General features: G+C 59.4%; 2 protein-coding genes across 4 annotated transcripts; both read left to right on the top strand.

Moving 5' to 3' along the window:
• The first annotated feature begins 334 nt into the window (after positions 1-334).
• On the top strand, positions 335-8,059 carry LGI3 (leucine rich repeat LGI family member 3). Its single transcript, XM_035022519.1, has 8 exons — positions 335-690; positions 1,571-1,642; positions 2,473-2,544; positions 2,882-2,953; positions 3,080-3,151; positions 3,757-3,926; positions 4,070-4,234; positions 6,332-8,059. Exons 1-8 carry the CDS (start codon positions 485-487, stop codon positions 7,147-7,149), a joined length of 1,647 nt encoding a protein of 548 aa, XP_034878410.1. The 5' UTR covers positions 335-484; the 3' UTR covers positions 7,150-8,059.
• Positions 8,060-11,800: 3,741 nt separating this feature from the next.
• On the top strand, positions 11,801-15,817 carry REEP4 (receptor accessory protein 4). Of its 3 annotated transcripts, none has more exons than XM_035022517.1 (8): positions 11,801-12,298; positions 13,108-13,180; positions 13,561-13,637; positions 13,723-13,843; positions 14,253-14,366; positions 14,728-14,892; positions 15,053-15,207; positions 15,296-15,817. In XM_035022517.1, exons 1-8 carry the CDS (start codon positions 12,267-12,269, stop codon positions 15,315-15,317), a joined length of 759 nt encoding a protein of 252 aa, XP_034878408.1. In that variant the 5' UTR covers positions 11,801-12,266; the 3' UTR covers positions 15,318-15,817. The 3 variants fall into 3 exon arrangements, with proteins under 3 accessions (XP_034878408.1, XP_034878409.1, XP_034878407.1); XM_035022518.1 differs by having other exon boundaries at positions 11,802-12,298; positions 14,253-14,355; positions 14,827-14,892; XM_035022516.1 differs by having other exon boundaries at positions 11,803-12,298; positions 14,757-14,892.
• Positions 15,818-23,580: the final 7,763 nt, after the last annotated feature.

Here is a 23,580-nt window from a genome sequence, read left to right as displayed (position 1 = left end):
CCTCGCACACCTGCACTCACGACAGCCTCCCTGGGTGCCGGACATGCAAGCAGACGGCCCCCCGGAGACCCGAGACCGCTGCTAGGACGCACAGCGGCCAGGGCCGCAACCACTCCTTTCTCGGGCTACTCCCAGCCCGGGACTCCCCCCGTCCCCGCCCTGCGCCCTGCGCCCTGCGCCCTCCGCCCTCCGCCCTGCGCGCGCCCCCGCCGCAGTCCGCGTCCGCCCCCGCCGGTCAGCCCGCGCTCGGCTCCGGGCCCGCGCAGCTCTCCCAGCCGGCGCGCGAGAACGAGCAGGGGAGGGGACGGAGCCGGCGCCCGAGGGCTGGAGGAGTCCGCTCTCCGCAGCGGGCGGCCGGGCCCCTAGCTGCGGCAGCAGCCGGCGGCGGCGGCGGCGGCCGGGAGGTGCCAGCCCGCGCTGGGTGGCGGAGAGCCCGCGGGGCGGGGGCGGCGGCCGGTGGTCCGCGAGCGAGCTTGCAGGCAGCATGGCGGGGCTGCGGGCCAGGCGGGGCTCCGGGCTCCGGCTGCTGGCGCTGTCCGCGCTCGGCTTCTGCCTGATGCTGCAAGTCAGTGCCAAGAGGCCCCCCAAGACGCCCCCCTGCCCGCCCAGCTGCTCTTGCACCAGGGACACCGCCTTCTGCGTGGACTCTAAGGCAGTGCCCAGGAACCTGCCCTCCGAGGTCATCTCTCTGTGAGTGTCCTGCCCTGGCTTGGGAGGTGGGGGAGCGGAGAGACGGAGCAAGGCAAGAGCCCTCTGCGAGTGGATGCATGCTCCCCCTCTACAAAGTGTGGGGGGCAGGACTCCAGGGGTCCTCAGGATTGGAGATTCAAGGCATCAGCCGGGCAGGGAGTTCTGTAGTCATGCAGGCTCAGCAGCCATGGCTGGGGAAAACAGGAGTTTATGGCCAAGAATGAATCATCACCACCATCAGCTCGGTGAGACCTACTGTGTGCAGGGCTCCGGCCATGGGGGGAGGGGTTGTTTACAAGAGCATGTGGGCCCCTGCCTGTGATGTCACACCAAGGGCAGAAAGGCTTCTTGTTGGGGGGAGGGGTAGAAGTGACATGCACCCGCACAGAGCCCTGGCACCGGGCAGCCGCCTTCCACTGGTCTTCCATCCACTCTGCACTGGGCCAGCCAGCCTGTCGCTTGCAGTAAATGGCCTCAGGGACTAGATGGGCTGTGCGGTCCTTGAGAGCAGGATACTAATCCCCCACCCCCATCCCAGTGCCCCATCCCTCAACTGCACCCAGCACACGGTGGGTGTTGGGATGGTCTTGAAGGTGTGGGTACTGGAACCTTCTTTTGGCGGAAGGGGAAGCTCAGCCGGGGGCCCCTGGTGCTCAGGGACGTGGCGGGGGGTGGGGGGGTGGGGGGGAGTGATGAAGGAAGGCAATGACTTTTTCATAAAGAGAAGAGAAGGGTAGCCCCAGATAGGGGGCCTGGGCTGGTGAAATGGGGAGTGTCCAGGCTAAGTGTGTGTAGAACCATTGCCCTGTTCACCTTGTGTGCCCTTCCACCCCCAGTCCCTGCAGAGTCCCCACAGCACTGACCCCACTGTCCCCTGCAGGACCCTGGTGAATGCTGCCTTCTCGGAGATCCAGGATGGAGCATTTTCCCACCTGCCACTGCTACAGTTCCTGTAAGGACAGGGCCTTGGGGTAGGGCAGGTAGGGGGTGGGGCAGTGGAAGAGGACAGACCCTGGACTGGGGAGAGGCGAGCAAATGCACGTAGCCATAGCCATCGCAGGTGAAGATGCAGGTGTCCCTTACTTTTGCTGGCCAGGAGAGCCACAAAAGGTGGAGCGGCATAGAGTCAGGAAGGGTGCAGGGAGCAGCAGTGGGGAGAAGGAAGGAGGGGGTTGCATGCAAAAGCCAAGAGTGGGTGTTTGGGGCCCAATTAGGAATGGAGACCCAAAGGAATTGGGTGCAGTAGCTTGGGCTGGTGCCAGAAGGTGGACGCGGCAGGGGAGAGGGGTCATCTTAGAGACAGCTGACCCCAGGGACCAAGATTTGAAGAAAGAGCTGGGGGTTGAAAGGGAGGGAAGTGGGGGGTGTGGAATTTTAACAGTGGCTGTTTCTGTTTGAAGCCCCAGTCGCAGGAGAGAGTGCCTTTGAGTTACCCCAGCTCCTTTTCACCACGGGTTACCCTCAAACTCACCAGCAGTCTGAGAGGGACTGAGTGAGCTGGGGTGAGGGAGGGAGACAGACAGTGGAGATGGAGACAGAGACAGAGAGACACAGTGGGGTGACAGGAGAGATCTGCCCCTGACTGTTTCTACCGTTGAAGCAAAAAGCTTCTGGGCCCAGAACAGGCTCCTGGCTGGTCTTGCTGCCGCGCTGCTCTGGGGTCCCAAGGTGGGGCAGCAGGGCCCTGGGACTGTGAGGAAGCCCCAGGGTGAGGCTGCAGACTGGGGGGCTGGCACAGTGGGCACACCCTTGGAAGCTCTAATTCCCCCTCTATCTCTCCAGGTTACTCAACTCCAACAAGTTTACTCTGATTGGAGACAACGCCTTCACAGGACTGTCGCACCTGCAGTACCTGTGTGTGGCAAGGAGTGGGGAAATGGGAACCAGAAGGGAGGAGGGAGCCTGGCCTGGGTGGGCTGAGAGGGCAGGTTGAATAAGGAAGGCTGGAGGAAGGGGGGAACGGGGAGGGAGAGCCCTTGAATCCTCTGACTGCAGGACCCAAGCAGAGGGTCATTTCATCCATCCCTCTGCCTAAACTATCCTGCCCGGATGCCCGGTCACCACAGGCTTCATGTCACCAGAATCAGAATGGAAGCCTGTCTCAGGACCATGGGCAGGAATCTAGGTGGGGCAGAGGGAAATAGCTCTGGGATACTGAGTGGCATCTAAGACAAATTCTCATTGTCTCCAGCTTCATTGAGAACAATGACATCTGGGCACTATCCAAGTTTACCTTCAGAGGACTCAAGTCTTTGACACACCTGTGAGTACATCATGGATACACACACATGGGACCCAAACCCCGCATCTCCTGTGGCCTTTGGCCTCAGTCAGGTGACCCAGGGGTCTCTTGTGAGATCTTCAGGTGACCCAGGGGTCTCTCTTGCAGATCACTGGCCAACAATAACCTGCAGACACTGCCTAGAGACATCTTTCGGCCCCTGGACATCCTGAGTGACTTGTAAGGCCGAGCCCTACCTCTTTCGACAATGCCACAGAGGGGTGCATCTCAGGAGAGGGTGGTGTGGGAGCTAGAATTGGGAAGATCCTAAGGTCTTCAGAAGCTGGGAAGGCTTGGGTTTGGGGACGCCTCCTAGAAGGAGATACACAACGTATATGTATATGTTTCTTAAACATGTGCTTTTTAAATGTATGTTTGATTTGAATGTACATTAAAGTCCTATAGCATAGCCACAATCGTTAATCAGTATTTACACAAGAAAAAAAACAACAGCAACAAGAACCCAGGATTGTGGAAGGTTTGAAGGAACTGGGATGCAACATAGTTGTACAGGTTATACCCTGCAAAAGGCACCTGACCCAGGAGGCCAGTAGGGACTGAAACTCGGCCCCTACTCTGCTGGCCAAGCACATGTCCATGGGGGTGCATCTAGCCCGAGGGGAACTTTTCTCTAATCTGTGCAAAGATGCCATGTGAGCAGCGAGGAGCAGCCTTGATTATACCCACTTCCAAAAGCCTAGCGAGCCCGGGGCCGGGGGGGCGGGGGGTAGAGCCGCTGGGACCCTCTTCATCTCTGGGTTCCCTCCATCCCCCTCACGATCCAGGGACCTGCGGGGTAACTCGCTCAACTGCGACTGCAAGGTGAAGTGGCTGGTGGAGTGGCTGGCGCACACCAACACCACGGTGGCCCCCATCTACTGCGCCAGCCCACCCCGCTTCCAAGAGCACAAGGTGCAGGACTTGCCGCTGCGGGAGTTTGACTGCATCACCACGGGTAGGAGGTGCCCCCCCACCGCAGGCCTCCCCAGGGCAGCTCCTGGAAGCACCCCCAGCCTCCGCCTTGCCAGTCCAGCAGCCCTTACCCCCCAACAAGCTCTTACCCTTCTTCTTCCCACCCCTCACCTCTCGTCCCTGCAGATTTCGTGCTGTACCAGACCCTGTCCTTCCCAGCGGTGTCAGCCGAGCCCTTCCTCTACTCTAGCGACCTCTATTTGGCTCTGGCCCAGCCAGGTGCCAGTGCTTGCACCGTCCTCAAGTGGGACTATGTGGAACGGCAGCTTCGAGATTATGATAGAATCCCAGGTACCTACCCCCGGCCTGGCTGTGGTGGCCCCCCCAATGCGTGGCCTCCATTGTTCCTCCCCACTGAGTTCCTAGGGGTAGAGGCAGAGATGAGACATGGTCTCTGCCCATAATAACTTTCCAGTCTTTGGGGAGAGGCCAATACATACACAGAGAACATCCATATAATAGGTGGGTATGAGGAGGGAGATATGAATATGATGCTCTGGGACCACAAAGGAGAGGCCTACCCTGGGCAATCAAGGAAGTCTTCCTGGTGGAGGGGATGCCTGAGCTGAGTCTTGAAGGGTGGGGGAGAGTCAGAGGTGATGCCTAAGTGCCTGGCTTAAGTACTGGGTGGTGCCAGTGAGCCAAGAAGGAGATAAGAGTGGCTCGTGAGCTCAATTTGGGATCCACTGAATTTGAGCTGAGTCTAGAAGGCTGAGGGAGACTTAGCTCAGAGAAAAAATGTGGGAAGGGTATTCTGACAGCGAGAACAGTATGAGCAAATTCAAGAAGGTATGCAACAGCTTAGTGCATGAGTGCGTGCATGCGTAAACCACAAGCAGGTCATATGACTACGGCATAAGGTTCAAGGTGGAAAGAGGCAGATGAGACCCAAGAGACATGAGGACCAGGTTACAGGCAGGCTTTGAGCAGAGTGTGTTAAACAAACCAACCAGTATTTTAGCACACTCTCTCTGTATAGAGTGTGGTGAGTGGCTTGGCATGGGACAAGACATGTGGGCACACTGTTAGGGGGATGTGCTGGAGCATGGACTGGGGCAACAGAGGTGGGGATGGAGAGAGAGATTTAGAATGGAGGAGTGAACTGACACAAGAGGAAACAGAAAATTTAAATTACCCTGCATCTCTGAAATAATTTGAAGTCTTTATAAAAAAGAAACCCTTCCCACAAAAGAAGACTCCAGGGCCAGATGGTCTCCTTGGTAAATTCTAGAAAACATTTACAGAAGAAATAATAACAATCCTACACAAACAGTATTAGAAAGCAGAAGGGAGGGTTGACAGGACTTGGGACTGATCAGCTGTGGGTGAGTGAGGGACAGGGAGGTGTTGGGGATGGCTCCAGGTTTCTGGATGGGGCTCCTAGGTGGAGCCATAAACAGAAATTGAGAACACAGAGGAGGAGGAGGAGCAGGTTTGAGGGCAGATATGTGCCCAGTCATGGCCAGATGGAGTTTGAGGCGCTCTTGGGGGTGTGGGCATGGAGGGTCTGAGCTGCAGCTTGGGAGCTGGGGGATCCTGAGTATCTGGGCAGGTGGAACAAGGCTGTGGAAGGGCTTTGGGGTGACTGCCAGAGCCCTGGGGTTCAGCATGGGCTTTCTTGGGGGGAGAGGTGGAGAGGAGGAGGGTGGGCAAAGCAGTGCTGGGAAGGAGGAGAGGAGAGGTAATAATTAGGGACACCAGGACGGGTGAAGAGTGTGGCCCCGTGTGCTTTGGGTGCCTGAGAAGGGGTAAGATCAATCTGGTTGTTGAGAAAAAGTACATTCGTGTGGACATCTTGTACATAAAAGCCCCTTCAAAAGTGGGAATTCTTAGGATAATGTGTTTTTATACACAACTATACAAACATCAAATTGTCATTGTATGTACCTTGGCTCTATCACCTGGCTGTGGATGGGCTCAGACTCTTCCTTCTTCTGCTGCCTGGCATCTGGCCAGCCAGGTAGCTTTAGGCAAGTCCCTTAGACTCTGAGCCTACTTATTTCCATGTGAAATGGGCAAAATAATAGGATTCATTTCAGAGTGATTAATTGAGGCAATCTGTTCACACTTAGCACAGGGACTTCACAGAACAAAAATTCAGTAATCGACATTATGGATAAACAACTGGTCAATATCTAGGGACACCTATTTTGTGCTCAGTGTCAGCTGATATTTAAACCCTGGGGGCAAGGGTGGAGGGAGAGTGACGCTGAGACAGATTATTAGCTGGGAAAAGCGGATGAAGTTCAGTGAGAGGGAAACTGTAGCAGAGAGCCTTAGTTCTGGGCCAGCGTTGGAGGGGAGTGGCCCCCTTTTCCATGGGCGTGGCATGCGGTGGGCCCGCTGTTGCCTGACCCTGCCTGATGCTGCTTCTCTCCATCCCGGCAGCCCCCTCTGCCGTGCACTGCAAGCCCATGGTGGTGGACAGCCAGCTGTACGTGGTTGTGGCCCAGCTGTTCGGGGGCTCTTATATTTACCACTGGGACCCCAACACCACACGCTTCACCAAGCTGCAGGACATCGACCCACAGCGCGTGCGCAAGCCCAACGACCTCGAGGCTTTCCGCATCGACGGCGACTGGTACTTTGCCGTGGCTGACAGCTCCAAGGCGGGTGCCACCAGCCTCTACCGCTGGCACCAGAATGGCTTCTACTCCCACCAGGCCCTGCACGCCTGGCACCGTGACACTGACCTGGAGTTTGTGGATGGCGAGGGCAAGCCACGGTTGATTGTGTCTAGCAGCTCCCAGGCGCCTGTCATCTATCAGTGGAGTCGCACCCAGAAGCAGTTTGTGGCCCAGGGCGAGGTGCCCCAGGTGCCTGATGTGCAGGCCGTGAAACACTTCCGTGCTGGTCGCGACAGCTACCTGTGTCTCAGCCGCTACATCGGCGACTCTAAGATCCTGCGCTGGGAGGGCAGCCGCTTCTCTGAAGTGCAGGCTCTGCCCTCCAGGGGCTCCCTGGCCATGCAGCCCTTCCTCGTGGGCGGCCGCCGCTACCTGGCGCTGGGGAGTGACTTCTCCTTCACGCAGATCTACCAGTGGGACGAGGGGCGCCAAAAGTTCGTGCGGTTCCAGGAGCTGGCTGTGCAGGCCCCTCGGGCCTTCTGCTACATGCCTGCTGGGGACGCGCACCTGCTCCTGGCCCCCAGCTTCAAGGGACAGACGCTCGTGTACCGACACATTGTGGTGGATCTCAGTGCCTAGAGGGGTGCCGAGCCTCTGGGTGCCCAGGCGGCCCCTGGAGGCTGAAGAGAAGTCTCTGTGAGCAGCATGTGTGCTTGTGTGAAGACACGTAACCAACCTGCATACATGGCCTCACAGACACCCCCCTCGCCCCCCCCCATGAGCATGGGCACACACTGTGGGCAGGCCCAGGGGAGACACTCATACCGTAGTTGTCATCAGCATGGAGACTTGTAGATGTGCCAGGCAACCCAGCGGCCCTGTGCCCTCTCATACGTGGACATCTGCCAACCCCACACTCTACCCGAAGACCACCCCCCTCCTTGATCAGCTGCTTTCCCCGGACTCTGGCCCCAGGGGAGGAGTATGGGGGTGCAGAACCACCCCCTCCCGTTTTTCAGCTTAGCTTTCCTACTCTCTGATCTCTTCTGTTGGTGCTCCAGGTGTCTGTTTACCTGCTCATGCTCAGCACGGCAGCCCGCGGCCACATCCTTCACGCTGCTGGGCTCACTCACCCGCGCTATGCTCCTTCTGCATGCACACATGGACGCTGATGGACACCCTCAGTTACACACACACACCCGTTGACTCTCCCATTTCTGTGTGCACACATGCAGATTCAGTGCGGCCTAAAGAGGCTCTCCTTCATCACCTTGACTCTCTTCTTAGGGAAGGCACATGGTACCTGCCCTCCTCGGCTCATCCCTGGTGTGCCCACCCTGTAGCTCGTAAGGATGGGAATGGTGGTGCGAGCCTCTGGGCACAAGCTTGATCTCCTGGGGGCAAAGCCCCTCTGCCCAAAGCAATAACAAAGCAGACCCTGAGTTCTTCTGAGGGCCCTCTCTGTTCTCACTGGAGTTTCCTGCTCTGACTTTGAATTCAGCTCACCTGTGGACGGGAGACCACCCAGATAAAAACCTTTCAGCTTTTCTTTACTGTGACCGCCCCAGCTTCAGACCATCCCCTGTTTCAGCCCCGCCTTTGGGATGTGGACCTTGAGCAGTGTAGGCTCTGTGAGGTGGGTCCAAGTGCTGGCCGAGCCAGGGCCCCGGCAAGCACCCGAGCCAACTGGGCAGGTGCCAAGAGTGGAGGAGGGCTGGAGAGCGTCTTGGGGATCCCGGTACCTCTCCAATCCACAGAGGCAGGGCCCAGGAGCATTGCCTCCTAGTGCAAGCTGAGTGGTGGAGGGGGTGAGGGTCCGGTAGAAGCAGCACGTGGGAGCCAAGCTCCTGCTGCCCTCTGCTGTGTGCTGGCAATGGCTTGGAGCGGCAAGGCCAGCGGAGAAGGCGTGGGGTGAGGTGGGCAAACTTCCCTGTGCCCAGACTGTGGAGGGCCTACTGGGGCACGATGCCCAGGGGCACTTGGGGGCAGTGTTATGACTCACTGCTGCAAATAAAAATTTCCCACCCCATTGCTGGCTCTCAGGTGTCCAACGGCTGCGGTCACAGGCCGCCGTTTCATTCAGAACAGAGCCAGGCTGTGCTCTCTGTCCCTGCTGTTCCCAGGCAGCCAGCATTCGCTTTCAGACCTCCTTCTTCCTTGCTGTCTTTCGGAAGAGCAAGTGGGTACCCCACGGTCAGCTGGTGCTGGGGTCAGGAGTTCACGATGATGACACTCGGGTGCGGAGCAAGTGTGACTAGTCTCTACCACCTGGGGCTGACTCATAGCCCAATTGTTCCTTCCTGGAGATCACAGTCTTGGGGCCCACTGAGACTGGGCTCTGTCCCTCCGTCAGGTCAACTCCCACCAACATGGCCAAAGACAAGCTCAGCAGTCCCTCCACTCCTCTCCCCTCCGTTCCATTGCAGCTAGCCCTTGCCCTAGGTGTGAGATTTCGAGCAAGTCCACTGATTTCCCTAGCCCTCAGTTTCTCCTTCTGTAAAGTAGACACTAAAACCTACTCTGTCAATTCTTGATCCTGCCACTTTGCGGCAGGGGCGGCCTCAACCATGATACTTAGCCCATTTGTATCTCCATTTTTCTCATCTGTAAAATGTGGATAATCAAGATACCTAGCTGACAGAGTTAATGTGAGATTTAAATGTATGAATTATATGATACATTCACATATGGAAAGCCGTGGAATAGTGTGTCTGACACAGCATTGTGACTCGTATCAGTCTTTAGGACTCTGTGAGGTGCCGAGGTGGCTCAGAGAAGGGTGCTTGGTGGGAGAGGAGGTTGGTCTTTGGGGAGAACTGCGGTCTGTGGACTAGGGTTCCTCACCCTCCAGTCTCAGAGCCCCTGGCCCCTCTGTCTCTCCTGTAGCGGCAGCTGCCCCCCGCAAGCCTGCCCCTGACCACTCCCTCACGATGGGGAATCTCACGGGTGCGATGTGTGGAGTTGCACCTCGTCCAACCACATTCGTGTGCTCTTGGCTTAGCAGATGCCCCTCAGGACCCCCAGCCACACTGTCCTGCTTTTTCAAATGGGGAATGGGCCCTCAGGCTGTGCCAGGGAGAAGTTGCTGGGGGAAGTGGGTTGAGTGTCCCAGACACGTTGGTACTCTGTTGCCTGGTGGAAAGATAAACATTCTGTCACTCTCCCTGGAACTCCCAGCGGTGGGAGACACTTCTCCCCTTGAATACCCAGCTTTCTGCACATGGGGAATGAAGCCTGCTGTACGCCTGCCTGGTCACTTGCTCTGGGGGTCATCTGTGTGTCCAGAGAGTTGCTTAGCAACCCAGTGTAGCTGGGTGACTGTGTCAACATCTCACGGCCAAAGGCCATGAAAGACAGAGTCCTCTCACTCTGCACCCCTCAGCTCCCAGCACATGCCCCTCCACGTTGAGTCCTGCTCTCGGGAGCAGACCTCTGATGTCCCTTAGAGTCTCTAAGTGCAGTCATCAGGACCAGGAATCTCCATGTGAGAGACCTTCCCCATGGGGATGGTCTTAAAGTGGGCACAGGAGAGCTCTTCGCTAGCAAGTGGGGGTAGATGCTTATGTCAGGTCAGGTGACTCTGGAAGGCAGCCAGGGAGGAGGTGATTCTGCAGCAGGTACCAAAAGACCCAAGGTGCACATGCACATAGTGAGCCCAGGCACTCTTACCTCCTGAGGAACGGGTGTTCCTTCCCTCTTCTGCAGCCCCCTGCTCCTCCCAAGCCCGCCCCCATGGGTCAATCACATCCTTCTGCTCCCAGGAGACAAGGATGTGTCTCCTCAGTTAAGCTCGACTTTCACCTCTATCACAATGTCGTGCCTAGAGATGGGTGGTGGGACTCTAGCTCTTGGAGTCTCTTGTTCTTCCAACATAGGGTAGGAGTGAGGCCCAGTGTGAGGGGGTGGTTAGATGGGAAGAGGGAGGCCTCAGGGGAGTTTCTCCTGTGGGTCAGTTTCACTGCTAGCTCTCACACTCAACAACACCAATAAAATGGATGATAGTAATTAAGACTACATAATTACCTCTTGTTTATTTATTCCCAGGAAGCCTCCTTTCCCTGGCCCCCATCATTACCTATTCCATCCTTTCTGTAGGTGATGGGTGTTAACTATGGCTCTAATAAAAAGTAGTAACTGTCCAAGTTTCCCATCCCCATGGCTCTGGGTAACTCTGATGTCTCCTTCACCTCAGCCCTGTGAAGCAGAGGGGAGGCTGCGCAGGGTACAGAGGCATGGTCCCCATTGTCAGAGGGAGGAATGAGGCACTATGCAGAAGAGATACAAAGAATGCAGTCCTACATGCAAAGTTCTAGAAGCAACAAAGCTTGCCTTCTCCTTCAAGCCTCCCACCTTCTTCCCCCTATACATCTGCCCCTGGAGGAGCTTCTCTGTTCCCTCTCCCCTTCCTGGGCCTTGCTCAGAAGACTGATCAAGCCAAGCATTCACCCATCACCCACATATCAGCCAGCAACCAGTGTGGCCCAGGGAATATATTTCCTAAATGGTAAAAAAAAAAAAAAAAAAAAAAAGGTGGGGGAGGGAGGATCTTTGTAAAGGTCAAGACCTTGCATACAAAAATTAGCTACAAAGTGGCACTTGTCCATAGGATTCAGCTCTCAGGGATGTTTGTGCTCTTGACTCACAGGAAAAGGTGGAACTTCAAACTTCTGGTGAAGAAGAAAGGGGGGTGGCTAGGGGCTCTGCCCAGAATCTCTCAAATTATCACGGTCAGCCCACCAGATATGCGGGGTCTAGAGAGGTATCCCAGAGAGAAGTTAACTCCTGAAACCCACTCTTCAAGGTGAGACTCATGGGAGTGATGAGTCCCTCAGGTTCCCTCTCCTACTTCTTCCCGCTCTCACTCTAAGTCAACTCAGCGTCCTTGAGGCGCTTATGCATCTCCTGACCCAGTACTGCAAGACCTGGATCTGTTGGCGCTCAGCCAAGCCTCCTTCCACTTGGGCGTGAGCCTGGAACCGGGGTCCTGCACCCATCCCATGCTTTTTCCCATTTTACCTAAGGGAAAGACGAGGTAAAGGGGGAAGCCAGGTTAGAGCCGCGAAAACTCTGGGCTCCGAGTTTCCTTCGTTTCCTCCTACCCACCTTTTTTGTTGCTGTTTGCCACCCCCTAATCTTTCCAATTAGGGCGGCTACTCAACCTAATGGGCCCCATCCACGGGTAGGAGGCGCATCGCCCCTTTAAGGGGCAGGCCCCTGGCTTCCTTGACCTCGCCCCGCCCCCTCCGCGGCCGTACTGCGCTTGCGCCAAGCGCCGGCGACCAGGGGTTGGGCAGAGCCTAGTTCCGTGCAACTTTCAAGTGAGTTGCAAACTCCGCCCCGAGGCCGGTACCGGTGGCCGGGGACCCGAACGAGCGAAGGCCGTGACCGCCACCCGCGGCCCGGGACCCGCAGCAGCGCCAAGGCGAGAGCCGAACACCTGGTTCCCGCAGAAGGAAGTGCGGGGCTGAGCCGTAACTGCCCCGGAGCGCGGCGGGGCGGAAGAACGTGCCCGCCCTTACCGGCTCCCAAGTCGGTTCCTTCGAGCCCCGGCCTCCTCGCCTCAGCCCACGGGTCTCCCCACTCTTCAGGCTCTGCGCACTGCGGAGTTAGGGGGCGGCGGGCTCCGCCTCTGCCAAGGGGCAGCCCGAGCGCCCCTCTGGTTCCCGCACTTCCACTGATTATCCCATCCCAGCCCCGCGTGAGCGTCCCCCTGGTCTTCTTCTGTGGGGGTTCCCCCTTCGTCCCGAGGCTGCAGGATGGTGTCCTGGATGATCTGTCGCCTGGTGGTGTGAGTATGGCTGCTTTCATACACCCTCTACCGCCAGGAACCAGACCGCACCTGAGGTGGAAGATGGGAACGTCTGGTGGGAAAAGGGGCTTTCTGTGCTTTGTCACAGCTCCCTCAACACTCACCACAAGGGTTAACGGACCTGCGGGCCTGCACGTGCCATCGGGCACCCTTGCTTGTTCTCCACCCCCAAAGCCTCCTTGGCTCATGGCGACCCCTCCCGCAGTCACACACACTGCAGACAGGCGTGTGGGACAGAGGCCCTCACGCCAGCCTGCAGCCCCTTAGCAAACACAAGGTGGTGTGGCACGTTGTGGGCGGAGATTCCAGGTGCCTGCTTCCCATCTGAGCAGTCACATGACTCACCACCCTGGCCTGAGCCTCCCCACTCTGTCCTCCTCTCACCATCTAGTATTCCAAAGCTGGCTCCAATATTCCTGTCTGCAACCTGGCAGTGCCAGGTCTGGTGGCCCTAGCCTGATTGCATGTCCATGGGAGGGGACCGCCTGGTGCTCTCACCAGCTCCGAAGCCTGCCTCCCACCCGCCTGTGTGTGGCTGTGTGTGCTCCTGCTCAATCATGCACCCATAGGCCACTGGTGCAGGCCTGGGCAGGCTTGGGGTGTTTGTAAACAGCAGGGTGGGGAGGTGGCCTCCAGGGCACTGACTCAGGCACAGGTTGTGCAAGCCAAGCGGGAAGAACAGGATAGACCCTTGTCACTTCACCCCTGGGAGGGAGGTGGCCACCTGGTGGGGGGCAGGAGGACATGATGCCCCTCATACTCCCCTTCTGTTTTATGGGCTCTTCTAGGTTGGTGTTTGGGATGCTGTACCCAGCTTATGCTTCCTACAAGGCTGTGAAGACCAAGAACATTCGTGAATATGTGAGTGTGACTGTGGGCAGGAGGGCTTGGTTTAGATTGGGTGGGATGACAACCTTGGGAGTATGGTAGGACTTGGCGAGGTGGGGAGGGTCTGAACTGGCCTCCCCTTCCTTCGGGGGGTAAGCAGGTGGCATATCCTAAGCAGAGTGGGTGCGGTTGGAAGGCAGGCTATTGGGGTGCCTGTGCAGAATCGTGTGGGTGAAGCTTCTTGGGGGTGGGTACAGAGATGAGTGGCAGTTTCTCAGAGGCAACTCTCTAGGGCCAGCCAGGTGCCGGGAGAATGCAGCAGGACAGGCTCTCTGGAATCTCCGGGTCAGCCTGGGACAGGGGAGTTGGCTCCGCAGGCTCAGCTGTTGGCCTCTGACCCCCCTACCCCCCAGGTCCGGTGGATGATGTACTGGATAGTCTTTGCACTGTTCATGGCCGTGGAGACCTTCACAGACATCTTTATTTCCTGGTATGCATGCAGGGGGTCTGCGGGCAGTGGGCAGGTGACGGCCCACGCTCAGCCTGGCTGACCTTGCCGCCCTGTGCTCTGACAGGTTCCCTTTCTACTACGAGATCAAAATGGCCTTTGTGCTGTGGTTGCTATCACCTTACACCAAAGGGGCCAGCCTGCTTTACCGCAAGTTTGTCCACCCATCCTTGTCCCGTCATGAGAAGGTACTCTGGGGGGAGTCAGGGAGGGAAACGGGTGGGTGTGAAGGAAGGGGCCCTGGACTCGGGCTCAGGACGCTGGGTGATAATCTGAGTCCTGCTGCCGTTTTGCTGTGGGACCTTGACAGAAACTAGCCTTCTTCCTCTCTCGTGATGATCGGATGGGAGCACATGTGAATGACCATTTGAGAGTGTGAAACACCAGCTGGAAGTTGTTTCGGGGATGGTGGGAGGAGGCTGTGCGTGGTCACTCATGGAGGTGTGGGAATGGGTGGGTGGGGAGCCCTGCTCCACGTGGTTGCTAGTGCCCTGTAGGTGGGGGTGGGCAGGGAGGCGTGGTCTGCAGCACAGGAGTGACTCAACTGTCCAGCTGAACTCCGCCCCCCTCCCCCCTCCCCTTCCCCGTCCTCCGCAGGAGATTGACGCCTGCATCGTGCAGGCCAAGGAGCGCAGCTATGAGACGGTGCTCAGCTTTGGGAAACGGGGCCTCAACATTGCTGCTTCAGCCGCTGTGCAGGCTGCCACCAAGGTGCCCTGGGTCCCAGCCCCCCAGCAGCCCTCCCACTCCCAGTGCTTTTTGGGGGCATCCAGCTCTCTGTCAGGGAGCCGAGAGAGAGCACCTGAGCATGCCAGGGAACAGGGTGAGGGGTGACAGGTGGGGTGTTGGCAGGAGGATGGAGCTCGAAGTTCAGACTTCCCTGGCTGGGACAGTGATCATGAGCTGTTGGTCCTGCTCTCTGGGCCTTCATTTCCTGTTGGTGCCACAAAGGCATCGGGCTAGAAGGTAACTGAGCTGCTTTCAGTCCTGAGGCCTGGGCCCCTTCATTTCCCTGAGCAGCTGCCCTGGCTCAGCCCGCTTCCTGCTAGGATCCCCTGCCCCATCCCTCCAGGTGACGCGGTGGCTCCCCGGCCCTTGCAGAGTCAGGGCGCACTGGCCGGAAGGTTGCGAAGCTTCTCCATGCAGGACCTGCGCTCCATCCCTGATGCCCCTGCCCCCGCCTACCAAGATCCCCTCTACCTGGAGGACCAAGTACCTCGCTGCAGGCCGCCCATCGGTGAGTGGGAGAGAGATCCGGAGCTGTTTGTTCCAAGGGGGATGCTGCTTCCATGCAAGCCGTGGCTTCCCCAGCGGTTAGAAGGCCTGGCTTGGCTCGAGGCCTTCAGACTATGGAAATACCCAGCTTTGCCTCCCTGGCCTCCCCCTCCTCTATACAGGGTACCGGGCAGGGGGCCTGCAGGACAGCGACACCGACGATGCGTGTTGGTCAGACACAGAGGCAGTTCCCCAGCCACCCAGCCGGCCCCGAGAGAAGCCTCTCGGCCGCAGCCAGAGCCTGCGTGTGGTCAAGAGGAAGCCGCCGGTGCGGGAGGTCAGTGGCAAGGAAGGCGCGAGGGAGGTGGGCTGTCCAGGTGCTCGGGCCTAGACCTCCTCAGGTGGTACCTGCTCTCTCCCCCCAGGGCACCACCTCGCGCTCCCTGAAGGTTCGGACAAGGAAAAAGACCATTTCTTCAGACAAGAACAGCTAGGGTCTGCAGAGCCTGGTCTAATCTGACCTCTTGCCTTATGGGGCGCTGGGGGCTGTTTGGAGGGGACCTCTGGCTGCACGTCTGACCTACCTACACCAGCTGCTCAGGCCCTGTCCTCTTGGCTCCTGGTGTCGTTAAGGGCCAGGTGCTGCTGGGGCCATGCACAGGGCTACACCTGTAACGTACCAAAGCAGGCTGGGCCCAAGATTCTATTTATAGTCTTTCTCATCCTTCTACCCTCCCGGGTGTGTGGGACCAGAGTCCTTTCCAAACCTTTGCAAGTGAGACCAAAAGTCCACCCAGCTGTGTTCATTCTTCCTGTCCTTCAAAGTACTTGACAGCCTCCTCCAAGGCCTTGTGTGTGTGTGTAGGTGTGTGTCCTGGTTGTATGTTTTGTGTTGGTGAATGAGGTCAGGTTTATGCATGTTTTGGTAAATAAACACATAAAAGTGTTCTCTTTGTCCTGGTTTGTATTCCTGGTGCTCATAGCACACATTATTAAACAGCCTGCTGTAGGTCAGTCCGGGCCTAGGATGGGGGCTAAAAGGACAGACAGACTGCCAGAAGGACCCAGTCTTCTGGGGGAGGTAGCCATTGACATATAGTTGTGATGTGGCAAGTACTGTCACAGGAAGCTCTTGGAGACTTCTGAGAACACAGATGGGAGACTGCGGGGGGGGGGCACCCCTGCATGGGGTCAGAGTCTAAGACTATAGTCAGGAGGAGATGGGGTTGGACCTTGATGGGAAGTAGCCAGTGGGAGCAGAGGTGTGGAGGGAACTCAGGCAGCACAGTAATCTCATGGGGATTAGCTGGAGCTGTAAACAGATTAGGCCTGGGGAGGCCAACTTCCTCCATGGGCCCGTGGGGGTCTCCAGGGGGGGTCCCTAGACCAGCTCTAGGGGTCGAGTGCCTGTCAACACCCAGGTTGGCGTTGGGAGCATTGCACCTCTTCAGAGCGGCCGCGAGAGGGCAGCAGCTGCCAGGGTCTGGGCTGCCCCTAGCTTCCAGGTCAAGGAGGGCGGGGTTGGGAGGCTGGCCAGAGCCCTGCCTGAGAGGGGCCTGACCGCTGGCTGGCTGGCTGGCTGGCTGGCTGGCTGGCTGGCTGGAGAGACATGCAGAATTCTGGCCTGGCCTCCAGTGGCCCTCTCTGCTGCTCCTTCCTGTTGTTTGTGGTCAGTGGTCCTGCTGCCCCGTCCACGGAGTCTCCCCTGTTCTGAGACCCAGGCTCTCCCTACTCTACTCCCTGGGGCAGCCCTTGCTGGCTTTGCCCCCTCCGGCCCCTGGGTGCTGGTCTCACCACAGTGTCCCAGGGCTGCTCCCCTCAGCCACCCCGTACCTGCGCTTCCTTCCCACTTTTGATTAAGCAAAGAGGTGGATGGGAAGAGGGGAAATACGGCGGTAACCCTGAGTGACCTGAGGAGTATGGATTAACTCTTGGTGTGGGGATTATCTGGGTTTTATTTGGGGAAGGCACTTAATCGTCTGGGGTGGTTTAGCTCCTCACTTATTGGTGTTGAGTGACTTCCTATCTAGGCCTTCTCTTGCATCATGGTGTTGCCTCATCTCTTCATTTATTCACTCAAAAAATCTCTGTTGAGTATCTCCCAGGTGCCAGGCATGTTTCGAGATACTCAGGATGCAGAGTCTAGGAATGGCTAGCACCTAGGACGTGACTACCCAGCAGGTGCTGCTCTAAGCCCCTAACATACAGTCACTGAATCTTCACAACAACCTCCTGAGGCAGGTACTATTATTATAACACCCCTTTACAAATGGGAAGATGGGCACTGAGAGGACAGGTGATCTGCCCGAGGTTACACAGCTCACGCCAATAAATGGCAGAACTCGTCTTTGAACCGGGCAGTGTGGCTCCAGAGTCGGTGTGCTTGACCGCTGTGCAGAACGAGATGAGGCAAGGAGGAGACGGACCCGGATCGAATATCGGTCGTGCACCTGGCCTTGCGCTGGGCAGAGATGGTCTCCTTGACTCCTCCTGACGAGCCTGCCGGTAGGGCTTAGACCCATTTCACAGATGGAAAAACGGAGACTTGGAGAGGTGAAGCAACTTGTCTCCGTCGTGCTGCCTGTGCATGGGGGCCCTGTCTCACGAGGCAAGCTGGTCCAGAAGTTGCTGTGGCAGACATGGAATGGCAGGACCCACACCCCTGAGCTGGGGGTGCACAACAGAGGAGTGTGCGATGAATGGGCAAATGAGACATGAGCTCAGAGGAAGGGGGCACTGGGGGAGGCCTGAAGCCATGGGGTGTTGAGGGAGTTGGAGCTTCACCTGCCCTGATTCCTAGAATGGGCTTTAGAATGGGCTGCAGGGTCCCTTGGGCCCCTGGGCAGAAATGGTGACACTTTTCTCAGGCACAAGATCTTCACCTCCCCCTGCCCCCCACCTCCTCGCTAGCCTGGCTGCCCCACAGCTGCTGCCTTTTCTGACTCCTGAGCGCTCTTGTTCACTCATTCATCCACGTCGGCCCCCGGGCCTTTGCTCTGGCTGTATGAATCTCCCGCCCTCTGAACAGCCCCCATAGCCTTCCTTACAGACCTGCTTTCTCCAAGAAGCCTTCTCTGACTCGCCAACCCCTCCCCAAGCTCCCAAGGCTTCCGATCTCTGGCCTGCTCCCTGGACCTGGGCACACCATGGGCTGTGCTGGTACAAGAACAAATGCCCTGAGTGACTATTTAAGCTCCTCGAGGGCAGAGATGGCCTTGCGCATTCATCTTCGTGCACTGTAGCTCCTTGGGGCCCATCACAGAGCCTCGAAAATGCCAGGGTCTCTAGAACACACATTTCCCAAATGGCTGCTGCAGTTATACAGGTTCTAAGACATTCTGAGGCCAGAGGGGAAGGGGCAAGGAGAATTCCAAGTTCTGGGGCATTTCTGGCCAAGCACACACGTGATCCTGAGACGGGAACACTGGCTATGGGCTGGGCTTCCCTCGGGGCTTGCCATGTCCCTCTGAGAATGACAGAGACATCTGCCACCGGCACTGTCTTCCTCTGCATGGGGCTCCTGGCCCTAAGACCCCCTAGGCTCTGGCTTGCCCTAGGAACCCCTAGGCTCTGGCTTGCCCTGGCCCTCAGCCTTCCTTTATCCACCAAGATGCCCAGGCAGATCAAGGCTGGGCCTCCGTTCCAACCAGCCTGGAGCACAGACATGTTGGGCTCCGCGCTGGGCACTGAGTAGGAGATGAAGCGCCTCGGCCAGGCCCCTGGGAAGAACAGGCCTCAGCTTGGCCCAGGTATTAGCCCCACTCGCTTTGTGCCCCGGGCTGACTCTTCAGCTTCCCAGTCCACCTGGCCTGTGTGAGGGGGTGAGGAGAGGGTGAGGAGGTCCTCTGTTGCCTCCCAGTTGCCGGGTGTGTGGGGGCCTGAATTCCTGGCCTCCCCTTTCCTGCCTCCACACCGCCCCACCTGCTTTTCGACCTTGGGTAGCTCCTCCCTCGCCCTACCTCTTCAGCCACTTTCAGCCTGTGGCCCTTCCGTGTCCATCCGGGTGCCCCTTCCTGCCTCTGGCCTCCGGATGCTCTTGGCCCCTTCAGTAGTCATAGCTGCCACTTTGAGGCTGCAGGTAGTGAGCCTCTTGTTCCAACACTGGAGAGTCTGGGCTGGCACTGCTCCGCCCATGAGGGGGTCGACAAGAGCACCCCAGGCTCTCACCTCTTGTCCCCGATAAACATCAGGGACTGGCCAGGACGCCCTAGAGCTGGGTAGGGGGCAGAAACCCCAGCAGGAGGATGATGCCTGCTGCTCAGGAAATCCTGGGGCCAGAGCTGGGTTGCTAGGCAGAAGGTCCTAAGCCTGGGGCAGAATGAGGTAGCTTTCTCTACCGGGGTGGTTAGACTGCAGGGGAGAGGAGGTGGGGGAAGGGAGGAGGGGCATAGGGGAGGTGCGGACTGAGAAGAGGAATTAGGTCAGGGATGTGGGTGGGTGGGCACGAGGGGAGGGGGGCATCTGCTCCAGAGCTTCCTCCTGGCTCCAAAAGCATCTCCAACACTTTCCTTCCTCTCCCCCTTACCCCAGGTCCTGCGAGAATTCTCCCCGGTATTCCCCCTCCCCCACGCCCCCCCATGCCCCCCCCCCAGGCATTGCCACAAGGGTGGGGGGCGGGGTGGGGGGAGGCCAGCCTCAGCTGTCTGAAGGATGGAGGGGCTGGGGAAGTAGGGCTAGGTGCCCAGACGGCCGCGTGTGTGGGAGGGGATGTCCTCAGATGCCCTCCACCCGGCAGTCCCCGCTCTGACGTGGGTGCCCCCCCCTCTCCCCGCCCGGATTAGTGGCAGCTTGGCCTGACTCTCCGGGGCTCCTTCCCCCGCCCCCGCCTGCTGCCCTCCCCTGGGCAGGGGGCTGTTCCACCCGAGGGGCACTGTGCTTGCCCAGGTAAGGGGCTCTGGGGACAGCGTGAGGGTAGCCGGCTCGGCAGTGCTGCCGTGCTTGTCAGCATGAATGTGGGTATCAGTGTGTGTGTGTATCAGTGTGTGTGTGTGTGTGTGTGCGCGTGCACACGCGCGGGTGAGGGGTCGGTGTGAGCCCAGGGTGGGCCCAGGTGCTTCTGGGGGTGCTGGTCAGCTTGCCTTTGTCCATGAATCCAGCATTGTGTCCACCCGTGCGTGGCTTTCCTTCTGTGTTTGTATCTCTTGCGTCTCCTTCGATCTGCTGCGTCCTCAGGCACAGAACAGCCAGCTACAAGGGCTCTGTGGGCCCGTGGCATAGGCTGTGGAGCAGGATGGGGAGCTGGTGAGGGTGGAAAGCGCCTTCTCCCCCAACCCCCGTGGCCCCCTGGGCATTTCAGGAGCCTGTCCTGAGAGTCCTGTTCCTGTCCAGAGACTGTAACCTGACAAAGCAGACATGGCAACTGGGGGTGAGGTGTGGGGAGATGTCTGTCCTCCTTCCCTGGGACAGTACCCATCTCCTTGAGGATGACAGTGACAGGCCCTCAGCGTCCAGGACAACCCAGGCTCCCACCCTGCCCTAGCCAGCCTCTTCTAGGCCTTAAGCTGAAGGAATCTCCCCCCAGACTCTCGCACAAGCTTCAGCTGCCAGAGGACACAGACGGGGGACCACAGGCACGCCCCAGCTCCCTATCTGCACCTGGAGCCAGCCTTGTTGGGGGGGGGTCTGGGGCCTGGGACTCTGGCATCGCAGTCTACATTAGACCCTCCACGATCATTTCCCCTGGCACACTGAGGTCCAGGCCACCTCTCAGGGGAGCTGGGGGAGGAAGGCAGTGTTAATAACTCAGTCATGTAAACAACCCCTACCAGCCTGCCCTGCCACAGAAGCGGCCTCTGGGGGGAGGCGGAGGGGCTGAGTGAGTCGGTGCCAACATGACCCAAGTCCTGCCCGGCGCCCCTTCGGGCCTCCTTTTCTTGAGCCCCCTCCTCTTCTCCTCAGCTGGTAAAAGGATTCCTGCCTCTCTTTCAGTCTCTTGGGAGAAGGCTCCCTCCCAACTCTTCCTGGCTCCCCTCTCCAGGGATGGTAGAGGGGTGGTGACTTGGGACCAGGCTGGAGGCATCAGAGAACTCATCCCTCCGATGGGATGGTGGTGGGTGGGATGGTACTGCCTCTGTCCCAGGCTGGGTGAAAGCATGCCAAGGATGGCTTCCATAAGGAGGAAAGGGAGTTGTGGGGTGGGAGGTGGGGGCCTGCAGGGAAGGGAAGCTCCGTTGGGCGTGTGGGTTTCTATGTGTGTCTGAATCTGTCTGTGTGTGTTTGAATCTGTCTGTTTGTGTCTGTGCTCTGGAACCACCCCCGCAGAAGAGCCGGGATGCTTCCTCGGGTGGAGGGTGCCCTGCTTTCCCATTTCCTCTCCTCCTCTCTGCTCCCTCCCAGGAGCCACTCCCATGGGCTCCTCTCCAGTGCTGGGCCTGGAAGCACTAGGAATTGGGATGGGGCAGACCCCCAGAACGCCAGGCTGGAGCAGGTGTCCGGCCTCATCTGGGCCCACCTCCTCTCTGGACACTTGCTGAAACCTAGGCCCTTAGAGTAGGGACAGACTAGAGCCTAGGTCTCCCCAGAACTGCTAAGGCAGGACCTGGTGCCTGCTGTTGGGCCCCGGAAGGGGGCTTGAGTCAAGAAGGTGAAGAGCAGCTTGGCCAGGTCAGGATGAGGCAGGGCAGACATGGGCCAGCGGGGTGTGCCATGTGCCAGAGCTGAAGGACCACGAGCAAGTGTTCCGGGAGCCACAGGGTCGGCTGGCGTGGGTCAGGCGCCCATCACTGACCCGTGAGAACCCGACTGCCCCTGCCAGCTCTGGCACTGCTCCCCCCTAGCCGCCCCGCCCTAGCACCCCGGGGGGCACCCCGCCCCACCGTGGCCTGGTCCGGCCCCTCCCGCCCTTTGCTCCAGTTCCCGGGCTTGGCACCTATAGTGGGGGTGCTGCCCGCCTGCCAGGCTCCGGGGCCGGGCCCACGGGAGGGTGGGGCGGCTGGGAAGCTGGCACGCTGCCCCGGGGGAGCCTCTCTCGGCAGGCGCCCGGGTGCCGCGGGGGGGAGGGGGGAACAAAGGGCTCATTCTCCCCGTGCGCAGCCGGTGGCATCGCCGGGGCGTTGGCGGAAGCCCCCGGGGCCCGGGAGGGGGCAGGCCCAGGCGGGGCCGCCGAATCACGGGCTCCTGTTTCCCGCAGGGTGCTGGAGGAGGAAACCGGCGGAGCAGCTTCCCCACTCTCAGTTGCGCGTCTGGCGATGGCGATGAGAGGTCCTGCTGCGCTGTCCGCCGCGCTCTCCCTCCATTAGCCGCGCTGCGCCGTGCTGCGCCCTCGCCGGTGCCTCTCTCCTGGGACCCGGGATCGGCCCCCACTTCCAGGCACGATCCCCTCCCCCGGCCTCTCGGCCTTTCCCCCCACCCCTACTCGGCCATCTCCGACCCGGGGCGCACGTTCCCCCCGGCCCGGCTCCCACTCTCCTTCCGGGGGCACCCGCTCCCTAGCCCCGGCCCGGCCCTCCCCGCGGCGCAGCACGGAGTCTCGGCGTCCCATGGCGCAACCCACGGCCTCGGCCCAGAAGCTGGTGCGGCCGATCCGCGCCGTGTGCCGCATCCTGCAGATCCCGGAATCCGACCCCTCCAACCTGCGGCCCTAGAGCGCCCCCGCCGCCCCGGGGGAAAGAGAACGCGAGCGCGCTGAGCAGAGAGCGGGAGAACGCGTCCTCGCTCGCCGGCCGGGAGGCCCCGGAGCCGGCCCATGGGGAGCGGGCGCCCGGCGCCGGCCAAGACGACCGCCGCCGCCCGCGCCGCGCCCGGCCCGCGAAGCCCAGGTAAGCGCCGAGAGGGGGCACCAGGGGCGGGCCTTCTGGGGACACTCGTAGCGGGGCATTTCTGAGCCGAGCCCGGGCCGCCCGCAGCGAGTGAGTTCCCTGTGCTTCTCCGGGCGGCGCCACAGGTCTGCAAGTTAGGATGCCCGACGGGGCTGGGCCACTACGGAGCCGTGGCCCCAGAAAACCCGAGCGACCTCTGTCACGGCTCCCTGGGCCTTCTGGGGCTTCATCCAGCCCGCCGAGGGGGCCGCGCTGGGGGAGCGCTGCGGCTCCGGTGCCACCTGTCACCCTGGTCCTTTGCACGCACGTTCAATTTTCCCTCCTTTGCCTCTCTCTGGGGCCCAGCCCGCTTTCCCCGCCTCCTTTCCTCCCCCTGCCAGGCTGCAGTTACCAGCGGCCGCTGGCGGCCCTGGCACTGCCTGCTGGACTCGAGCAGCTTGACCCGTCCCAGCTGAGGCCTCTTAATCCCCCTCTCCTGTGCTGGCTCACTCCTTCCCTTGGGGGCTGCGGTGGAGATCTCAGCCCCCAGCAGTTGTCCTGGGACTCTGCTTCGGAAGCCAAGAAACCACAGAGAGCTGGGAAGAGACACACCAGGGACTGCCCAAGTGTAGGGAGAGATGCCAGCCAGCAGCCCTGCCTGGCGGCTCTCCCCAGTGACTCCAGCCCACCCTGCCTGCACCCCTACAAGCTTGAGTGGGGCTGAGGGATGGGGGTAGGCAAGCAGCACCCCCGGTCCCACAGACTGCAATGTGGAAAGAGGCCTCTGAGACTGCTAGTTTCCAAACCCGATTTTACACAAGGGCACACTGAGGCCCAGAGGAGTGATATGACTTGCCCAAGGTCACATAGCAGGTGCTGAGTCAAAGCCGGGACCCTGCCTTCTTGTCCTCTAATGCAGTACCTTCCACCGACCTCAACTTTTGGGTTCTCGCCCCTTGCCCTGCCCCGTGGCT

This window comes from Mirounga leonina, unplaced genomic scaffold (genome assembly GCF_011800145.1).
Source record: "Mirounga leonina isolate KUSES-001 unplaced genomic scaffold, KU_Mleo_1.0 Mir_176, whole genome shotgun sequence".
Classification (NCBI taxonomy): domain Eukaryota; kingdom Metazoa; phylum Chordata; class Mammalia; order Carnivora; family Phocidae; genus Mirounga; species Mirounga leonina.
Note: the sequence above shows the minus strand (reverse complement) of the source record. Positions and strands in the feature narration are given on the sequence as shown.